Consider the following 22,199-nt stretch of genomic DNA (forward strand, 5'->3'; position numbering starts at 1 on the left):
AATTTTAAAATCATGGTTATCTGAAATCAAACTAAATTCTTTCTTTATTCAATATATAATTAATTTTAATATTTTATGATATAAAAATAAAATTTTATATTTAAAATAATAAAATTTATTTAGAAATTCTTAAAAATTTAAAAATTTAAAATATTTATAATAAAGACTTTAAATTTTTATCAAAAAATATTCAAAAGTCATAAAATAAAATTTATTTTTATTAAAATAAATCCAAAAATTAAAGTAAAAAATTAAGATAAAGAAATTGAGAATTAAACCAAACCGAAATAAATTATAGTGAAAATTTTAAAATTTTAAAAAAAATGGGACCAAAATGAAACAGTATGACCCCTATATGGTAATTTTAATACCATACCATATGTTATTTTAAGTCCATTAATCACGTGTATCATGTATGCATTCTAGATAAAAGAAATAAAAATCCTAAAACTTAAATTCAAATTAATAGTATCATATTTAAAAAGTGAGCATATTTATCATCATGTTTTATTTAATTTTCCAATTGACTTCAATTAATGAAATTTTAATTTTACAGGTTGGAAAGCTGCATGCATGTAGGACAAATGTGCACAATGGAGAAGAACTCACCATTTAAAACAAATCACATTTTACTTTGACAAAATTAACTTAAAATAATAATTTAAAAAAAAATTAACTGCTGGATAGTTTTCTCTTTGTCTTCCTTTTAAACCCCAACTCTCTCCTCTCTTACCAAACTCTTCCTTAAGAAGGACTTATTGGATTCTTCAAAGAAATCCCAGATGGGTTTGCATGCATTAAACTTCTGTTAAGGCTTATAAAATCATTTTCGATTTTTCTTCTTCTTATTTAAGCTTCGTGATTGTCGTAGTTTGTTTGGGGGGAAGTTTTATGTAACGGTTAAAGATTAAAACATACAAGTATCAGTTTTTTTCCTTGGGTGGTATGTTTTGAGGTTTAAAAATTAAAAAGGTTTCTGAGCTAGTTTTTGTTTGTTTCCTCCAGAATTAATAGTTTTGGTTTTTAGTGTTATTCCAGAGAAAAGAAGAGTTTTTGAAGGTTGTATATATATAATATATTATATATAAAATGGCATCAGCGAGTAACTGGCTTTGGTTTTCACTGTCTCCAATGGAGATGTTGAGGTCATCATCTGAGCCTCAGTTCGTGTCATATGAAGGATCTCCTGCTGCTTCTTCTCATCATCTCATCGATAACTTCTATGCTAATGGTATGCTAAACTTTCTTCTTTTTTTCTTTATTCTGTTTGGTTGCCTAGAAAATACGAGAGAAACCCAAGGTTTTAGCGGTTTAAATGAAATAAATTGGTAAAATATCGTTGGAGTTTCGAGTTTATTTTCTTCCTGCTGATTATACTTAGATAAACCGAATTAAAAAGCTCACTGCTTTCAATGCTGAATTTCTTTCATGTTTATGTATAGTAGCTAAAAAGAAAATTTAAAACCCCTTGTTTTCTATGTTTTTGAAGGGTGGACAAATCCAAAACATCAAGCGTTTGTTCAAGGAGAGAAGAACCAAAGCGAAGAAGCTCAAACGGAAGCATCAATGGCGGATGAATCTCCCATTTTTACCAGCTTCCATTACCAAGCACCAAAGCTTGAAGACTTCCTTGGCGATTCTTCATCGATGGTTCGATATTCAGATAGCCAAGCTGAAACCCAAGAAGACTCATCTTTGACCCAAATCTACGATCCCAGTGTCTCCACTTACTTCGATCACCACCAAGATCTCAACCAAATAACTGGGTTTCAAACGTTCTCGACGAACTCGGGATCGGAAGTTGACGAGTCGTCATCAAGGGGTCGAACTCAGTTGACTGGCGTTGAGTTACCTGGTCACTCGATTGAATCATCTGGTAACAATACTACTAATAATAACAAAGCCATTGTTTCGGTTGACTCGGATAACTCAAAGAAGATAGCTGATACATTTGGTCAAAGAACTTCGATTTACAGAGGTGTCACCAGGTTCATACATCCCATCAATCAATTTTCTTTTTGTTTTTTTTTTCCAAATTCATTTTTAAAGTTCTATTGATATGTTAAGGGAAATATAAAATGGGTTTGGGAAGTGCAGACACAGATGGACGGGTAGATATGAAGCTCATCTATGGGATAACAGCTGCAGGAGAGAGGGTCAAGCCAGAAAAGGCCGTCAAGGTCCTCTCTCTCATAGAATATAGTGTATAATACGATGATATAAACAATATGAAATACATACACTACTGAAAAGAAGCATGCATGCAGGGGGGCATTAATAGGTCATTTATGATGATTTGAAAGACCCTGATGTGTATATATGTACCAAACTTTTTTATTTCCTACAAAAAAAACTAGTCTTCTTCTCTTTTGATTTTGATAAGATATGCCGCCATTTTTCTTTCTCTCTCACCTCAGTGAGGCCTGTGTTTTATGGCTCAGGTCATTTTTACACTTGAATCGATGCCTGAACTCTGTAACTGTGTGATTTTGATAGATTGAGTTGCCTTTCGCTATTGTCTGAGAGAGAGAGGATCTAGGTTTGACCAAAGTACTCATATGATTTTTGTTGCCTATAATATTTTTTTAGATTTGTAGTTTCCATCATAGGACTAGTTATAATAAAAAAAAATTCATCGCATTTTCATTGACCGTCAATTCTAAGGAAGCATCAAGAACACAGAGTGTTTAAATTTAAGCAAAATATTGACCCATATATTACATGATATTGACAATCGTTGCTTTGCTTTTTGCATGCAAATCTGGGATGGTGGATGTTCGGCTCTCATTCAATGTTCAAATCTTGTTTATACAGTATACTTAGGTGGTTATGATAAGGAAGAAAAGGCTGCTCGGGCTTACGATCTGGCCGCTTTAAAATACTGGGGTCCTACAGCAACCACCAACTTCCCGGTATTTTATATGCACAGTTCTTTTTCCATGTTATTGGATCTGATGAAGTGTTTAATCGTATCCTGTGCTTATTATTTAAATGTGTCGGTCTGGATTACATAGAGTGACAATCTTTGCTTGTCCTCGAGCATGAACTTATTCACTCTATCATCTTCTTGCTTGGTTTAGATTTCGGATTATTCAAAAGAGTTGGAAGAGATGAAGCATGCGACCAAGCAAGAGTTTATTGCATCCTTGAGGAGGTATACTTTGTACACTTGACTGGTTCCTTTGGATAATTGAAGTAGGGTTAATCATTGTTTGCGGGTGTTTAATAGGAAAAGTAGCGGATTTTCAAGGGGTGCATCGATTTACAGAGGTGTCACAAGGTTTGAACATTTTGTTCAGAATCCAAATTGTTGACGTTTAATTTCTATCTCTATGATGTGTTCAATTATGTAACTAAATTATCTTGCGAACGACTGAAGCATGAGTTTGTTGTCTTACATTTGCAGGCATCATCAACAGGGCCGATGGCAAGCAAGGATAGGTCGGGTTGCTGGAAACAAGGACTTGTACCTTGGGACATTCGGTGAGATTGCAGTAACGGGCTAAAGAACAAACTCTCCCATTTAACTACTGTAAGATTACTGTTTGAAACTGATAATATTCATCTTCTGTATGGTTCACAGCTACTGAAGAGGAGGCAGCAGAGGCATATGATATTGCAGCCATCAAGTTCCGAGGTGTCAATGCGGTGACTAACTTCGAGATGAGTCGGTATGATGTCAAAGCCATTGCCCAGAGTTCTCTTCCCATTGGTGGGGCAGCCAAGCGCTTAAAGCTTTCACTTGAATCAGAGCCAAAACCGATAGTGAACCAGAAGCAACAACCACCACCACCCCGGTGCAGCTCCAACAGCAATCTTATAAGTTTTGCTCCCATGAAGCAGCCGGTTTCCACTATTCCTTGTGGAATCCCTTTCGATGCTGCAGCAGCAACGGCTGCATTTTATCAACAGAATCTCTACCAGCACCTTCAGACTGCCAACACCAGCGTCACTGAACCCCCAGGTTCTTCCTCGACAACGGTGATGCCGCAGCCAGCGGCTGAGTTCTTTTTATGGCCTCACCCATCCTATTAAAGGTTTTAACAACAATTCAGCTAACAGTAAGTGGTGAAGAATTCGTCGAAGCTCTCCCGAGCAGACTCAATGATCTGATCATGGATCGGAACTGGGTCTTTACCTCTTTTTTTTTACCTAGGAAAAGGGGGTTGTAGTTGAGACATTAGGAAGCTGGATTTTATAAAGTAATTAATTTATCTTCAAATGCTAAAATTGAGATCAGAGATGATGAAATGGGCAAATCCTCCATTGCCAATATTTTGCTGCAACTATCTCTGGAATGATTAACCAGAGTTTCCGTTTAGCTGTTTTTAAATTAAATATAATTTGGATTAATAAATCTTAATTTTATTTTTAAAATGTTTTTCTTTTCATTACCCAAGTTGCTTAGGTCTATTAAAAATGGCCGAACAAAAAAAAAACGAAAATATTATTTCAAACACTAAGATGCAACTGGGGAAAAATACTAATTTGTATTGAAACTCATTTTTAGTATGAAATAAAATCATGCATCATCCATGTGATGCATGCAACATCTCACAAACTTTAGTTATTACATTGATTTGTCTGCAAAGTTACCTAAACTGAATCAAAGATAAATCCTATATCCTATGTGAGGTTGGCAAAGTCATAGTTGGTCCTTGGTTAGGATAATCATCCATAGATATTATTGTATTTTGAGCATACATCCTTTGAACGATAGGAGCCATATACATGCTCTCAGAATTTTGAGGCATTGAATCGGGCTGGTGAGAAGCTGAAGCAATGTTATCATTCCTTCGAGATGTTGCCGGCATGTATAAACTCTCAGAGCCTGGTCGTAATGCAACATCATTCCTTTGAGAGGTCGAACCCATGTGGTCGGGCCTGTGAGGGGTTGCAGGTAAATATATGCGCTCAGAAGTTGGGAACATAGGTGCATCAGTTCTCTGAATCCTTTGACCCATGGTGTCATTCAGGTGAGTAGTTGCCATCATGTATATCTGGTCGGAAGCTGGAGAAATGCTTCTGTTCCTGTTTGAAACAGGAACCAGGCCGTCATTTTTATGAGATGTTGGCATATATGCTCGCTCTTGAGTTAAACCTATTGCAGTGTCTGACCTCTGAACAGTTGGAGCTGCATTATTATTCCTATGAGACGTTATGGGTATATAAATCCTCTCGGTGGGTGCCGAAGATTCTTTCCATTGTGATTGCTGTGTATAAACTCTTTCAGATTGATAGGGTGTTATTGATGACACTCCTTGGCTTGATATATCTCTCTTTCTTCCTTGTGACATAGTTCGGGACATGTCTTGGTTTTCCATATCCATCTCAGATGTTGGAGGTAGAACAAGAGATGCTCCATGATTTGGCAACTCACCATCAGCAGTTGGAGGCAGAGAGGTGATTGTTGGGTTCGATAAATCCCTCTCTGAAGTTGAAAGCAACATTGTGTGATTTGGTGAGTTACCCTCAGATTCTTGAGACAGAGCGGGTGAAACTCTATGGTAGAGTGAATCTCTCTCTGATGATGGATGCAATCCAGAAGAAACTCCCCGGCTTGTCATATCTGTCTCAGACGATAGATGCAAACCTGAGGACACTCCTACGCTTGGTAAATCCCTCCACTGCTGTGCCACCATTCTGATCTGGGTGTAAAAATGCACACCTGACTTTCCTGTAATTCATGAACAAGAGAAACAAAGAATCAAATTTCCGAATACAAGTCAACTAACAGTCATGAGGAAGGGAAAAGAAGCTCCAACCAACAAAATTATTATCTCTGGCCAAAAATGATTTTGGTCCATTAAAAGAGGAAAAAGGCATTGGAATAGGAACAGGAACATTGATCCCAACCTGAGCCATACACATTTCGAGTTAGACAACCACAATTAGTTCATAGTCATAATAGATCAGATAAGTGCTTAAATAAGATTTGTCTTTTACTATAATTACAATGCTTCTTGGAGTATCACAGCCTCTATGAGAAAAGTGAAGCACTTTTCATTCAGAACAAGCGCATTACTTGGAAAAATACTAGTAACAAAATAATAGTAAGCTCGGACCAACTGGTGCGCCTCTACACAGATCAACATAGCTTCTTTCTTGAATACCACAAATGAGAAATCAAGAGACTCAACTTTAAGAGAGATGGATTTTAAATCATGACAAGACCATAATTTGAACCGTAAAGTTACATTGTAAAAAGGAGGCATGAACATTTGTGAACCACAAAAAGAGCTCAGCACAACACATCTCTAAGGTTACAAGCATGCAAGCCCACTTCATGCAACTATTTTCCCTAGTAAAGCACTTTAAACAAAAAAATCCTTAGCGAACATCTGAAGGTTAGAACTTTATGGCGTATAGACCAGCAAAAACAGGCCGTTGTTTTGCAATGTCAAACAAAAGGATCTACTAACCAGCCCAGACAAGATTTCATTCTGAAACTTCCTTGCAGCATAGCCAGATGATGTGAATATAGAGGCTCCATTCACAGACCTATGAAAATAGCCAAATGTGAATAAAAAGTTGGAGATGAACGAGTCATGAGAACTTTAGATGTGAATTTCATTATTTATGAGAAAATGCATATATTGCTCCTTAATTAACATCAGCCAGATGTACATGCCTGTCAGTAGGTCGCCAAAAGTGCATGAATGTCTCAAGTTTGTCAAAATTAAAAGGTAATCATAATCTATATACACACATATATATATGTCAATGAATTTACGAAGCCAGTGTAATTTCCACCATATACATACCCCATTGCAACCTGGATTGATCATGCCCTAGTAGAAAGATGCAATGACAGATTGATATAGAAAATTCAAAGGCGTAAACGAGATAAAGAGACTTAGAGTTATGTACTTGTTTCTGTTTACAATGGTTATGGCCTCTTCTAGGCTGTTGGCCTGTTGGTTGTAGAAGAAACGAAAGCTGTTAGCTAAACAGCAACCAATTCCACATATTTAGTACTAAAGTTGAAGTAAAAGCATATGACAATACCTGCATACAAAGGAGAACTGGTCCAAAAATTTCTTCCTGCTCAACACAAGATAGTGTAGTCAAGAACATACCAAGGTCTTTGAGTTAATTCTTCATCCACTGATAATCATAAACAGTTGGAGTTCATTCATCACAAGAATGTAAGGATGGGAAGCACACACACAATAACAAAACCAAAAAAAAAAAAAAAAGAATACCTTGCAGCACTCCATATTGGATGCAACATCACATATTATAGTAGGACCAATAAAATTCCCATTCTCATATCCAGGAACCTGCAACATTAGAGTCAAGAAAATTTCAAGTTAGATTCTAAAGAAGCCAGATCCCTAGAAACAGAGAAAGAAACAAATAACTGTAGAAACCAGTTAAATCAAAGTCCAGGATCTCCATATAAATATATTTCAATTAGAAGAACTATAAGAAAAAATCAGGAAAAATAGAAGCTGGGAACTATCAGATAGGAAAACAAGCACAAAATAACAAAAAACAAGAAGTGGTCTGAAAGCAGTAGCAATATCTAAATAAAGATAAAACTTGAAGTACACTAATTAATCAACAGAAGGGAAGCTGACAAGTCTTAGCTTCATACACAAACTTCTAGCGGTATTGGTTACATAATTGCTACATGGGCCAGGATGGCATATGAGCAGTTATTCTAAGTTGTTTCTAATTATGGATGTTGTATTCAAGTCACTAGTTGATCGGCAACAGCACACTGCAGTTTATTGAGAATCTAACAAAGCAGACCTAACCCTAAAAGCAAGCATATAAAGCAGAATGATGGCATTTGACTAATGTTAGTATTCCAAAAGATAGTATAATTGCCTTAGAAAAGGACTGGAGTGAATGAATACCACAATATTTCTCCCATCAAGAAGCAGCCTAGCACCAGCATCAACACTGCATTGAACTAATCTGTCTATCTTATCCTTTACCTGCAAGATCAACAAGAAAACGGACATAAAAGTAGAGACAAGATCAACAATAATTGTGGCATCTAAAGTATGCATGATACAAGAAAGATGCAAAAGTAATCAGCTGAAGCATGTTCTGACTTCCATATAAATTTTTATTTAAAAGAGAAGTCAGCCAAAAACTTCAGTCCACTCTGAGAATGCAGATTGAATTTGAAAAGTCTTGAAGCTAGGTCTTTTACCTCTTTACTGATCACTGGACCAACATCTGCGCCAGGATCTGATCCTACATTCACTTTAAGTGCTTTGGCACGCAGCTTAAGTTCTTCTTCCCTGAGCATGTCAGGAGAACACTCAAGTTGATATATCTTATTTGCATCAATTAGGTTTTATTTCATTAAAGAAACTATCATACATTTCTACTTATCAACAAAAAATTAATTCCAAGAGTGTTAAACCATAGACTGGAGGAAAAGACAGTTATATTTTAAGGAAAAGTGCTGCATAGAATTGTTCACCTCACAAGAAGATGACTCTGCTTACATACAAGTTTATTTTTCAAAAGATAAATTTTTGGAAGACTTTTAAGATATAACGAACACATACATCTATTGTCCATGTTTATTACCATAGAAGCTCTAGCTAGGTTTCTGAAGAAAAATGTTAAAAGTTTCCTTTGTGGGCAAGACAAGAAGTCAAAGGTGCCAAAAATGGAAAGAAGACAAATAAGTTTATTTTAGTAACACTCCTAATTAGAATAATTTATTTAGCATGTATTTTATTGCAATTAAAAGTCCTAAATTTAGTTTCTTATTCTCCAAGAATAAAACCCTATGTAAACTCAATTTAAGGGGACAATTGCTAGTAATAAAATAAGACAATTTATTACAAGTTATAGAGGTTTAAGACTCTTTTCCTAGCGAGCTTCCTTTGATAAGTTCCATATATTATTAATCCTAGGTTCTTCACGGGGTAGGAATTATTACAAGGGTGAGGCTTTATCAATCGAAGCAAGTTTTCCCGAGAGATGCACGGTCACTCAATCCATAGCCCATGAACATAACAAATTGGTATCAAAGCCAAACACGAAACAACAATGGTAGAAGCTGAATCACAAATGGCAACAAGTGTCACACAAATCAGGGAAAAAAAGGGGAAATCAGTTGCAACTACTGTTGCTACAATTGTAGGAACTTCTTGCTGATTTCAACTAGAATTGCAGGGAGAAAAAAACCGTCCGCTGGAGTATGGGCAGCAGTAACCATTACAGAACATTCAATTGAATGCCAATAGGATCTGGAGTGTTATCACGCTAAATAAAGCTTAATTTTCCAACCTTTGATGGGTAGGAGAATCTGTTAATTTGGCTACACCGATGCAAGAAATTCTTTTCCAATCAGTGGATAGTGGAAATAGAAAAGGTATGTTTGCGACTTTTCACATGTTGGGTGAGGCGCAATTATGGTACCATCAAATGAACCAGGAGGAAACGGATCTCATATGGGAGATATAAGGAATGCTGCACTTTGAGGTTTGGCCCACCACTGCACAGTAACCCTTTAAGTGAACTAGTTAACTTGAAACAAACTAGAACGGTCGAGTATCGACATTAACTTCAAGTGCTGTTGGCACGAGTTAGAATAGTGTGTTGAAATATGTATATATTTTAAATTTATTTAGGTAGATAAATTTTATTCATATTCTAGGAATATTTTTATTTTATCTTTTAGTAGTTTATTAGAATAAGGGAACTATTTTCCCAATTAGGATTATGACTGTTTTCTCTATTTAAGTTCAGTTCTTTAGTTAATAATAATAGAACAATTTTATTAAAATCTCTAGTAACATCATGGTTAAACCTTGGTGCGATCACTGCAAAAAATATTGGCGCACTCGAGAAACGTGTTGGAAGCTCCATGGGAAACCGACAAATGGAAGGAAAAAGAGTGGCAATGGTCGTGGTTCACAATCAGACGATAGCAGAGCTTTCCAAACAACTAATGGAAATTATGAGGGCCAAAGTTCTCTGGAAGGGTCTCCATTCACTAAGGAACAATTAGAGCATCTACACAAGTTTTTTCAATCACCACAATTTCGGATGAATTCTTCTATTCCTAACTCATCCAATAATCCTTCTTCCTTTTTTGCCCAATCAGGTACTGATTTTTCTGTTTTTTTTCAGTGTCAAGCCTTATAAAACAAACACGTGGATCGTTGATTCTGGAGCTAGTGATCACATGACTAGTAGTCATTTTTTTTTTCAACTTACACACATTGCGCGGGAAACAAAAAGATCAAAGTAGCAGATGGGTCCTTCTCGGAAATAGCCAGGAAAGGCACTGTTAAAATTTCGTCTTCCTTGGTTTTACATGATGTTTTACATTTGCCAGTCCTCAAATTGTCATGTTATATTTGACTCCTCTATGTGTAAGTTTCAGGATATGATCTCGGGGAGGATGATTGGCAAAGCTAAAGAATTTGATGAAATTTACTTTCTTGAAGACGATCATCTAAGTCAACCAACAACTACTTTATGTTTAAATTCTATTTATAATTTTAATAAGGTTATGATTTGGCATTATAGGCTTGAACATCCTAATTTTTACTATTTAAGATATTTGTTACCTAATCTATTTAAAAATAAAAGTCCTTCTTCATATCATTGTGAATTGGCTAAACATCATCGGTCATTCTTTCCACCTCAAAAGTATAAAACCTCCAAACATTTTTCGTTAATTCATAGTGATGTTTGGGGACCTTCAAGAGTCTCAACTTTTTCAGGAAAACGCTGGTTTGTCACATTTATTGATGATTATACTCGAATTTGTTGGGTGTTTTTATTAAAAGATAAGTCTGAAGTTAAAAATGTGTTTCAGTCTTTTTATGCTATGGTGGAAACAGAATTTGGTGTGAAAATAGAAGTATTTTGGACTGAGAATGGTGGAGAATTTTTAGCGACCAATTAGGTGTTTTCTTAACCAAACATGGAATAGTCCACCAAAGTTCTTGTACAAATACACCACAACAAAATGGGATTGCAGAAAGAAAAAACTAACATCTTTTGGAGGTAACTAGAGCCTTGATGTTCACTAGTCAGGTACCACATTATTTTTGGGGCGAAGCCTTGTTAATAGCTACATATCTTATTAATAGCTACATATCTTATTAATAGAATGCCCAGTAAAACTCTAAACTATAGAACTCCTTTTCGTCTCTTTAAAGATAACTTTTCTAACTCTAAATTGATCACAGATTTATCCCTCCAAATTTTTGGGTGTAGTGTTTTTGTTCATCTTCACAACCAAGGTAAACTAGATACTAGAGCAAAAAAATGTGTCTTTGTTGGCTATGCTTCTAATAAAAAGGGTTACAAATGTTATGATCCAATTGATAGGAAGATTATTGTTACCATAGATGTCACATTTGTTGAAACATAATCTTATTTTGACTCTAATCTTCAGGGAGGGAATGATTCTAAGGAAGATTCTATAATTGATCAAGAAAAGACTAGGAATATACAACATAGGGATTCTAATAATGAGGAAGGCGAATTTATGATTAACACAGAAATTAATGATGTTAATGTTAATGAAAAGGAGTATGAAGGTGTAGAGTCTGATCATGAAAATAAAGAACAAACAAAGGAGTTACTTGTTTACTCAAAAAGAAATCGAAATCAAGAAAGTGGAATCCACCAGATTCATCACCAAGAACCCGACCCGCAAGATCCTGTAAAAAGTTCAGGTAAAGCTCATAATCCAGCCAACGAATTTTCTGATTTAGATATTCTAATTGCCAAAAGAAAAGGTGTTAGAAATATTGTCAAATATCCTATGTCTAACTTTGTATCTTATAAAACCTTGTCTTAAGACATTCTCAACCTTTGTTTCGTGTCTCGATACTGTAAAAATACCCAAAAATGTGAAAGATGCTTTACAAGTTCCTGAGCAGAAGGAGGCTATTTTAGAGGAGATGCACGCTCTTGAAAAAACAGATATATAGGAAGCAATGGAATTACCTGTAGAAAAAAAAAACAGTGGGCTGTAAATGGGTGTTCACAACCAAATTCAAATCAGATGGATCTTTAGATAGATACAAAGCCTGGTTGGTGGCTAAGGGGTACACTCAAACATACGGGATAGATTATCTTAAAACATTTGCTCCAGTAGCCAAATTAAATTTCGTTAAGAGTTTTTTTATCAATTGCTGTTAATCTTGATTGGCCTTTACAGCAGCTAGATGTGAAGAATGCTTTCCTAAATGGGAAACTTGAAGAAGAAGTTTACATGGATCCTCCTCCAGGTTTTGAAGAAAAATTTAGAACTCGAGAATGTAAAGTCAAGAAATCTTTGTATGGTCTAAAGCAGTCTCCTCAAGCTTGATTTGAACGGTTCACTCAATTTGTTAAAAACAAGGTTACTCACAAGGGCAACTTAATAACACAATGTTCTATGGACATTCACAAAAAGGTAGAATAGCAGATATTATAGTTTATGTCGATGATATCATTCTTACAGGAGATGATATGAATGAAATAAGGCGTCTCAAGGAGCATCTAGCATTGGAGTTTGAGATTAAAGACTTGAGATCAAAGACCTGGGTCCTTTGAAATACTTTCTTGAAATGGAAGTTGCTCGATCAAAGAAGGGTCTTGTGGTCTCTCAGAGAAAATATGTGATTGATCTTTTAAAAGAGGCTGGGATGAGTGGTTGCCACCCAGCTGACACACTAATTGATCCAAATGTAAAATTCGGAAATAAAGAAGGTCGATTAGTTGATAAAGGGCAGTACCAAAGATTAGTTGGTAAGTTAATTTACCTATCACATACAAGGCCAGATATAGCTTTTGTAGTGAGCTTAGTGAGTCAATTTATGCACTCTCCAATGGAGGAACATGAAGAAGCAGTGTTTCAAATTCTAAGATACTTGAAGAGTTCACTTGGAAAGGGCTTATTCTTCAAGGAATCCGAACAAAAAGGAATTGAAGCTTATACAGATGCAGATTGGGCAAGCTCAATAATAGATAGAAGATCTGCATCAGGATACTGTACATTTGTTTGAGGAAACCTTGTGACTTGGCGAAGCAAAAAACAAAGTGTTGTAGCAAGAAGTAGTGCAGAGGCTGAGTTTAGATCAATGGCTCAAAGCATTTGTGAAATGATGTGGTTAAAAAGAATTATGGAAGAGTTGAGGAAACCAATAATTTCACCAATGAAGTTGTACTGTGATAGCAAAGCTGCCATTAGTATTGCTCACAACCCAGTCCAACATGACAAAACTAAACATGTTGAGATTGATAGACACTTTATCAAGGAGAAGGTTGAAGAAGGCCAAGTGTGCATGCCGTTTGTTCCTTTAAAACAACAGATTGCTGACATACTCATCAAAGGACTTTCTAAAACAAGCTTTGATTTTCTTGTAAGCAAGTTGGGCATGATTGATATATATGCACCAACTTGAGGGAGGGCGTTGAAATATGTATATATTTTAAATTTATTTAGGTAGATAAATTTTATTCATATTCTAGGAATATTTTTATTTTATCTTTTAGTTGTTTATTAGAATAAGGGAACTATTTTCCCTTATGTTTTAGTAGTTTGTTAGAATAAGGGAACTATTTTCCAATTAGGATTAGGACTGTTTTCTCTATTTAAGTTCAGTTTTTTAGTTAATAATAATAGAACAGTTTTATTAAAAGCTCTCTTGGAAACTTTCATTGTGGAGTGGACCAACATGTCAACTTGTTTACTGCAGGATTAACGGATTTAGTTAGGCTTGAAGCTAAGATGCAAAATCACCCAAATCTTGTTCAAGCAATGAATTTGGCATAGGCCTTTGAAAAGAAGCAATAGCTAGCAAGTGTGACAAGCATGCTAAAAGAACCCTGACAAACACAGGCTTGAATACTAAAGGCACCAACATGGCTGTGACAATTTCCTCTTCGATCGCTAAAAACAACTTTGGGCATGACAGGTGACAGTAGTAGCTTCAAGTCTGATTAGTGCGAACCCTCCTTTTGTTAAAAAGTTTACTTGTGCAGAGATGGCAGAACGAAAAGTCTAGGGACTTTGCTAAAATTGTACAAACCATACTTATTCAAGCACCAATGTAAAAAATATATATATTTTTTGGTTGAAGATAAAAGATCCTAGCGAAGTGGTACAGAACCAAGACGAGAGTAGGGTACCTAAAATATCCTTACATGTGATAACAGGCCCAAAAAAGCGTGAACTAAACAATCCCGAGCTTGCAGACAAGCTCTTTTCCAGGAGAGGAGTGATGTCATGGTTTCCTTTGAGCAAGATAATAAGTCAAATGCATCAAAATGGAAAGAAGATAAATAAGTTCATTTTAGTAATAATCCTAATTAGAGTAAATTATTTAGCAAGTATTTTATTGCAACTAAAAGTCCTCAATTTTAGTTTCTTATTTTACAAGAATAAAATCCTATATACCCACTATTTGAAGGGACAATTCTTACTGATAAAATAAGACAAAAATAATTCCAGTTTGTAAAGGTTAAAACTCTCTCTTCCTAACGAATCTAAGGTTACGAGCTCCCTTCGATAAGTTCCATATATTATTAATCATAGATTCTTCTTGAGTAAGGAATTGCTACAAAAGTAAGGCTTTATCAATTGAAATAGGTTTCCCAGTGAGTCACCTAATGACTCAATCCATAGCCCATAAACATGACACAAAACCCTTTAAGACATCAATGTAGAAGTTCAATCCTTTCATATTTCCTAAAAATGTAGGGATAATTAGTTACTACAATCTTTTTAATACAGTATGAGAGCATAGGTCTCACATTCAAACCCTAGAACTTCACCCTTTCCATTAATTCTTCACCTGGTGTCTTGCAAATTAAACTGTATATCCACTATTGTTTAATAAGTCTTTAGCTGGCATGGTTCTTCCATGCTTTTGGCCATGTGCAAAGCCGATTAATCAATTGTCTAGCTGGCATGTAGGACTAAAGGAGTGTACAAGAACTTAAATATAGAAAAAGAAAAAAAGGGGTCACTTATATCAACTTAATCATCTGCTATAATCAATCAACCAACTCTTTCTTTACCAAGACCTATAAAAGTGTTGCCAACAACCTCTTGGCCTAGTGGCAAGAGTATTACGTTGTAGGGATAAGAGCTTGGGTTCAATCCCAAGCAACCCTATCCCCACCCCCAACTATCAAAAAAAAAAAAAAACCATAAAAGTGTTCAATAAACTTAAAAGAGGAATTCTTGAAGCAACAAAATGGATAATATCAAGCAAATTGTATTCACATCCATTGTAGGTTGTGACTCCTGTATGTCCATAAAAAGAAAAACTTCAGATGAGAATTTCTAAGGGATCTCGCACAACATTGATCTACTAAAACAACTTAAGGACAAACTTAAGCAATCGAAATTGACAACTGAGCTGCAATTAGGCATCCAAATAATAAGAAGTACAAACTTAATGCAACCAGATCTCAAGCTAATCAGTCAAGCTATACTCAATTTAGTAGCTTGGAAAAGCAAATGTTCCAGGTAAAGAAATCATAATACCATGGCATTGAACCTCCAACAAAAACAGCTGTACTTAGACCCATGCATCTCTGCCCGGCAGCACCAAATCCCTCAGCAACTAGAGCATTCAAAGTAGCATCTATGCTTGCATCAGACATTATAATCGCATGATTCTTACCACCTATAGAGGACTAGAAAGTCAAAAGAAGAACCAGTTAACTGCTAACTTCATGCAAATTTTATCCTTTCAATAAAGTCTAGCAAAAATAGGAACATAGAGGGCAAGATGGAGAGAATCTACCTGAATATGTTTCCCTGCAGCAGCAGCCCTAGCATATATATGTATGCCAGCCTAGACATAGAAGAAAAATGAAGTATAATAAATCAATAAACAGATTGAAGCCACAGTAATTGAATTTTTCTTTCATCTTTCGTTTGGGGGTGAGCATAGAGATTGGAAGTTGTACCATAAGTTAAACCCTAAAGTGTTTCACCTCAAAATAATTGTTTAGATGGCTCTGTATTGCTTATATAACTTACCGTGTTAGAACCAACAACTGATATAGCTTTTATATCCTCATCATCACAGATATAATTGACAATATCCTGCGTATATACAGAAACCAGAAATCCAGTCAGAGAAAAATTAAAAACATAACTGGAAGTTTCACCAGTAGAGTAAGAAAAAAGGATGATAGAAGCTAGGGAAAATAGAATGAAAAGATTATGTTAACAAAGTTTCTCAGGTAGAGATGGAACTGGGTCTTGCACTCTACTCTGATCTCTTTCAAGAAAATCCCATTTGAGGTAGGAGAGGCTGCCGGGAACTCTTGGGATATATGATTTGAAATCGTAACCAGTTGCCATACTTGACTTATGTTTAACAGAGATAATGATGCACTTAAACTTGCACACGCAACATGACAAAGCTAAAGCATATCAGCTTAAAAGGATAACACTACCTAGGGAATGAGGTTGATGAGAGTTAAGTGACAACCAAAGTTAAACCTGGCAACTTCCTGCAAGCCTATGGCACACAGAAAGGGCAATGAATGATTACCACCTACTAGACCTACAGAAAAGCCCCTTCCACAAGCTACCTACACTCAAATAAGTGATGCAACTTAGATCAATATAGATCAAAAACTAAATGACTTGAACACAAAGTTTAACTTCTCATTCTTCATCCAATTATTGGCTTGCGCTTCAAAAGATACAGGAGCTGCTTGTTAGCTGAAAACAGGATAAGGAAAAATGCTAAGTAGACAGAAATAAAGCACAGGATAGTGGCCCATCATAAGTACTGGAACCAGTAAGGTATTTAGAAGATGAATATGAAGGAAATCTTTTCTACTACTTTTTCTCTTAAAAGTACCCAACTCAGCACTATCTCCTGAAATAGAACTACAAATCTCTGTATGTGTAATTGCCATCCAGAAGAGTACACATGTAAATGCCATACACTTGGCCTTATCGCAAAGCCTAATTCAAGTATTCAACCAGAATGACTACCCAAGGAAGCTAAACTATCTCTTGCAACATATATGTAATAATAATTAAATGTCCAATTCACTTCTCTCAAATGTTTACAATGGTAAGTTTTAACAACCAAAAAATAGAAGGCTCCTAGGAAGGAAAGCATACATCGGTTCCATGAACAATATTTAGGACACCATCAGGTAAACCAGCCTCCTTTACTAGTGCTGCCAGGATTGTTGAAGCCCCTGGAGGAGGAAAAGAAAATGGTTTTGACATCATTAACACACTTAAGAAAAGCAAGAAAGATTGATGTCCATGGTAAATGTATTTGACAAGATTAGAGGTGATTATACATGGTCCAATCATTACTATATGTACACAATTCTTTCTTCTCTGTTTTCCATTTTTAAGGAGTACATCTTGTCAATATTTCATTGACATTCTGCTTGAATGTTAATATCTGATAAAATGAAAAAATAAAAAGGGTAAGAATGCAGATTTTACTTGTTCACTTGATATGTAAATACTTGAAGAAACCTTCAACCTTAACAAAAGATGGAACCCTAAGATATTACTCTGATCACAGAACTTAACTACCTGATTAACTTAAATCTAGTTTTGGCCAACACAAAGGGATGGTTGCTTCATTTGTTCAGTACTGTGTCAGAAAATTAAGTTTCAACAGCCACGGCCCCATTTAAAATAAAAATAAAACAGACTAGATAGAAAAGGTTCACCTGGATTTTTCTCACATGGCTTAAGAACAAATGTATTCCCACAAGTAACTGCAATAGGAAACATCTACAAAAGATATAAAAATGTCATAACAAGGAAACAATGAGAGGCACAAAGCAAGTTACATGATGGGAATACAAAGAGCTTAAGTAGACAAGCTACACTGCACATAAAGAAGAGGCCAGTGGAGAACCATCAAATCAGCCCCATCTCAGACTCTGAATCACTCTATCATGGAATGCTAAAGAACAATGAAATGCTTAACATAACCAAGCAAATATGAACACAAAAAGAGGAAGCATGTCAATGTTCAGAAGCAGATATCTAGACAGGATGAAGGACCAAAGCTCAAAAAAGGAAACAAGAAGCAACCAAACATACCCACAAAGGGATCATTGCAGGAAAGTTAGAAGGACATATCCCAGCACAAACACCAAGTGGTTCTCTAATGCAGAATGTATCAATTCCATTAGAAGCATTTGGCACAAATTCTCCCATTTGCAGAGTTGCCACTCCACAAGCATGTTCAACAATCTCTACAATCAAAAGAAAAAAGAATGAAATAAAATCTACTGGCTATTTAAGTAAGGGAGGTTTATGAAATGGCTCCACTTAATTTATTAATAGAAACCTCTATTTATAAAGGAAAAGATAGATGATTACATTTAAATAGAAATAAGATAAAACAACAAATTAAAACTAGGATAAAAGATAATAACAAATGTGTTTGAATCTTTCAAATCCTAAGATTACATTATTATACTCCCACAAGATTGATGGTCGGTAGAGCAGCAATCTTACCAGCCATCAATTTTTGATTAATAATGACAAAAAAAATGCAAAAACTTATGGGAAAAAGATTGAGTTTCCACTGAGAACACTATGAAGCTGGGCTCTTATGAGTTATGGCAGCAAAGAACTAAATTGGGAATATTGTGATTTTGGACATTATGCAAATTGTGATGTATTGTGAGCATGAAACTCGCCATTTAGAGCTAGTAGATATGAGCCAATAATTGGCTGGTAACTAAGAAAGCCAATTGGTTGGATTTGGTGAGCAAGAGTTGGCATTGTTTCAACCGAAAAAGTAAATAGTTGGAGCTATATGAAAATCCAAGGATATGCGCTTAGATACCATATTGAAGTAAAAGGAGACTTATGAAATGGCTCCACTTGATTTATTAATAGAAACATTTATTTACAGAGGTAAAGATAGATGATTACAATTAAAATAAAAATAATATAAAACCATAATTCAAAACCAGGATAAAAGATAATAAAAAATCTATTTGAATCTTTAAAATCCTAATATTACGTCATTAATGGCCTAATACTGGTTGTAACAATCTCTTAAAATGATGGGACAAAGTCAATAGAGTATCAGCAATGACTACCTAAACCGCGCAGCACATCACCATGGGCACACTTTAATGTCCTGCCCTGTTCCGTTGTAATATTCATTGCGAGCTTATCCTGTGGATGGAAGAGAATAACCAAAGATTTTGAATATGAAAATAAACTAAGTTCAAAAAATAAATTAATGAATAACAACAGATTCAGTAATCCCTACAATATTTCTATGGATGAGCTCCTGGAGCTTGAACATGATGCGCTGGCGAGCTGTAACTGGAGTATTCTTCCAAGAGGGAAAAGCTTGCTTGGCTGCATTAACTGCATCTTTAAACTCTTCATAGGTAGTTGAAGGAACTTGACAAATAACCTCTTGTGTTGCCTAATTAAAACGTCTTTGATATAAAAAAATGCATCAAAAAGGGTGAGAAAGAGCAAATAACAAAGTTAGCTCATCCACTTACAGGGTTTATTACGTCAATGACCATGGACCCTAGTGAATCCACAAATTTCCCTCCAATAAAATTAGGAACTTTTACCTGTAGACAGATAGCAGAATGATCATAGAGGACAGATATGAGCACATCACCACAAACATAGAAACACAAATGTACACATGCTAAAATATACAGAGAACAAGAAATCAAAAAAGTCACATCAAAACTCACCAGTTGGTTGTTTTGCTTTAACAACTCTCCAGTGGAACTGCCATTAGAGTTTACAGGAACAGATCTGTTAGGCCTCCATGATTTAAAATTTTTCTCTGCAAGAAAACACTCATACTATGAAGAAAATCTCAAGAAATGAAATGTACACTCATTTCAGAAGTATATTCTCTGAGAGGGGAGCAGAAATAGATTTATCATTTAAAACCTTACTAGTCCCTATGGAATGAAATTTATGATAGGACATGCTCCCACCTAGGGTAAACTGCAGTTTATAATAGATTTATTATAGCTGGGTCAATATTGATTGCAAACCTGCCTAGTAATATCTGACAATTGGATGATAAATTGCAAAGTAATCAATACCAACCAGCTATGAACAAACAGAATTTGAGAGGCCAGGTTAAAGTAAAATCTCTACTTTAAATACAAAAAAGTAAAAATAACAATGGGAGACTAACCTGATAAATTTCCTTGACGAATCTTGGCTTTAAGGTTGTACAAATGCCTTGGAGTTGACTGCAACTCTGGATTAGTTTGTTTCAGAGCCTTGAGCACTTGGCGTGGTTTTATACCAGCTTCAGTCATTAATTTGATTTGCCTAATTTCTTCCTCGGTAAAACGATGACTATAAGGATGCTCTGACATATCTTTTAAAGGCTCATGGTTATGCTCCCCATTTTTAATGGTGAGAACCCAGGAATCATCTTCCTTTTTTCCTATAGCCTCAAAAGGACAGTTTATAAGTCTTGAGCATGCTTTCCTTTTGCGTTTACTTTCATCAATCTTACGCCTATTGCGATAAATGCCTCCTCTGTCACATCCAAGGATGACTCTTCTGTCTTTCCTTGACTTCTTAATAGTCACTACATATCCTTGGCTAGCCCCAAAGTCCCGCACATGTTTAATGAGCTCCTCACGATCTTGAAATATTCCAGGAGGTGGAGGAAGCATATTTTTCTGTCCACTAAAAGCCACCTGACTTTGAGCGTCCATGCCCAGTGGCAGGAAGGAAAACCCCTGAAAAACAGTTAAAAGCAAAAGGTCAAGAATTTAGGTGGCAAGTAGTGCACGAAAACACAGAAGCTATCAAGACTCTTTAAATTTCTTTTTATGAAAGATAAGAATACAGAGTTCCTTTTCCCTTCTTTCTTCAACTATGTGGTAACAGGAAAAACTCAGGTATCCACTTTTCTGTCCAATCTTACCTCCTGGTTAAGACTTTTGGCCAATCTATTCATATTGAATCCAATATTACATATAAGTACTTCGAAACATGCATAATACAGTAAGATGTTCATTTGACGTAGCGGCAACAACAAAGTCCAACCTTTAAAAATTTATGTTCCAGACATCAGAGCTAGCACGAAACTTTAGGAGGGAGGGAAATTCTTTTGAAAAGCCAATTTTATACGTTTTCAGCTCAAATATTTGGCAATGAAATATCACAAGGTGAAATGAGTTCTGCCATTTCACTTGTCCAATACACTATGCCCCATAACTCAGTGTATAGAGTATATTTCCACTGATGGAAACATGTATCAAGATTATTCTTTTTCTCTGACAGGGAGCTAAAACAATATTGTAGCAGAACAATCATATCACACTTGACAGATTTTCCTTTGTGTTGTAAAATCTAAATTCGTAAACCTTTCACAAACTCTACCAATAAGAAAAGTAACAGTCCAAAATATTCACTCTAAATCACACATTAACATGGGGGAAAACAAAGACCAAAATGTTTAAATTAACAACACAGGAAGCAAATATCTTAATCCAAGATGGGAATTCAATTAACAAAAAGAAATAGAAACAAATTTACAATGCAAAGTAACTTACTTGTCGAGAATATCACTGTGGGAATTTGTATTCACGGAAGTAAAAGATTGCACCCTGTAAACCCTCTCAAAATCTAGAACAAGTAAATTGAGTAGGTTATATTTAAAAAAAGAAGAAGAAGAAGCAAAATTAAAGAATTATAAGAGAAGTATGAGGAGAATGATCTGATTAATAAAGAAAAGTAATATAAACACACACAAACAATAAAAAAAAAGGAGATGAACAATAAAAAAAATGCAGCAACCCAGTGACTGGAGAAGTTATTAGAACACTAAAAATGAGCTTACATTTTTATTTGTTCTATTTTCTGAAAGAGGATAATAAGGAAACCCAATAATCTGAGAGAAAGTGGGAAAGTGGGAAAATTTGAAGGTTTCGGCCTTTTAGATTGGGGCGGTGAGAGAGGTAAATATGGGGAACGCCTGTCCTCCTATACTAGCCTACTAGCTCCCCCAAGTCCGAACCAGTGTTCTTGGACTTTCACGAATTTGCTTTTCACGCGCACTTTCAGCGTCAGGGGTTTGAACGGTTCTGATCTTAGCAGATTATGAATTATCATTAAACGCTCCTTGGGTCGGACCGGGTATAAAAAGCTCGGGCCAAGCTTAAGCACTGTATTAAAAGGTTTTGGTAAAAGTACAAGGAAAGCCCCTGTAAGAAATGGGTAAATTAGCCCTTATACATTTCAAAAAATG

At 35.5% G+C, this 22,199-nt stretch overlaps 2 protein-coding genes across 2 annotated transcripts; one reads left to right on the forward strand and one right to left on the reverse strand.

Moving 5' to 3' along the window:
- The first annotated feature begins 722 nt into the window (after positions 1-722).
- LOC107914355 (AP2-like ethylene-responsive transcription factor AIL6) lies at positions 723-4,275 on the forward strand. Its single transcript, XM_016843253.2, has 8 exons — positions 723-1,231; positions 1,490-1,988; positions 2,098-2,180; positions 2,815-2,912; positions 3,081-3,154; positions 3,230-3,280; positions 3,407-3,483; positions 3,584-4,275. The coding sequence occupies exons 1-8, from the start codon at positions 1,090-1,092 to the stop codon at positions 4,033-4,035; spliced, it is 1,476 nt and encodes a 491-aa protein (XP_016698742.2). The 5' UTR covers positions 723-1,089; the 3' UTR covers positions 4,036-4,275.
- Positions 4,276-4,471: 196 nt separating this feature from the next.
- On the reverse strand, positions 4,472-22,064 carry LOC107914353 (methylmalonate-semialdehyde dehydrogenase [acylating], mitochondrial). Its single transcript, XM_016843252.2, has 21 exons — positions 21,792-22,064; positions 21,505-21,577; positions 20,127-20,685; positions 19,669-19,763; positions 19,465-19,539; positions 19,221-19,382; positions 19,045-19,123; positions 18,032-18,186; positions 17,653-17,716; positions 17,081-17,160; positions 15,977-16,042; positions 15,738-15,788; positions 15,476-15,627; positions 8,168-8,258; positions 7,866-7,946; positions 7,206-7,283; positions 7,009-7,044; positions 6,871-6,914; positions 6,423-6,501; positions 5,766-5,856; positions 4,472-5,677 (listed from the first exon to the last, which is right to left on the reverse strand). The coding sequence occupies exons 3-21, from the start codon at positions 20,659-20,661 to the stop codon at positions 4,620-4,622; spliced, it is 3,072 nt and encodes a 1,023-aa protein (XP_016698741.2). The 5' UTR covers positions 20,662-20,685; positions 21,505-21,577; positions 21,792-22,064; the 3' UTR covers positions 4,472-4,619.
- Between the last annotated feature and the right edge of the window lie 135 nt (positions 22,065-22,199).

The sequence above is a fragment of the Gossypium hirsutum genome, chromosome A10, assembly GCF_007990345.1.
Source record: "Gossypium hirsutum isolate 1008001.06 chromosome A10, Gossypium_hirsutum_v2.1, whole genome shotgun sequence".
Classification (NCBI taxonomy): Eukaryota; Viridiplantae; Streptophyta; class Magnoliopsida; order Malvales; family Malvaceae; genus Gossypium; species Gossypium hirsutum.

Bases quoted from the DNA above. Each gene is read 5' to 3' on its own strand.
- LOC107914355 (XM_016843253.2), top strand. From the start codon at position 1,090: ATGGCATCAGCGAGTAACTGGCTTTGGTTTTCACTGTCTCCAATGGAG. The intron at 3,281-3,406 runs GTTTGAACATTT...TTACATTTGCAG, and splicing joins ATTTACAGAGGTGTCACAAG to GCATCATCAACAGGGCCGAT. The intron at 3,484-3,583 runs GTGAGATTGCAG...TATGGTTCACAG, and splicing joins CTTGTACCTTGGGACATTCG to CTACTGAAGAGGAGGCAGCA.
- LOC107914353 (XM_016843252.2), bottom strand. From the start codon at position 20,661: ATGGACGCTCAAAGTCAGGTGGCTTTTAGTGGACAGAAAAATATGCTT. The intron at 17,161-17,652 runs GTGAACCTTTTC...TTCCTCCTCCAG, and splicing joins GCCATGTGAGAAAAATCCAG to GGGCTTCAACAATCCTGGCA. The intron at 7,284-7,865 runs GTATTCATTCAC...CTAATGTTGCAG, and splicing joins TTGATGGGAGAAATATTGTG to GTTCCTGGATATGAGAATGG.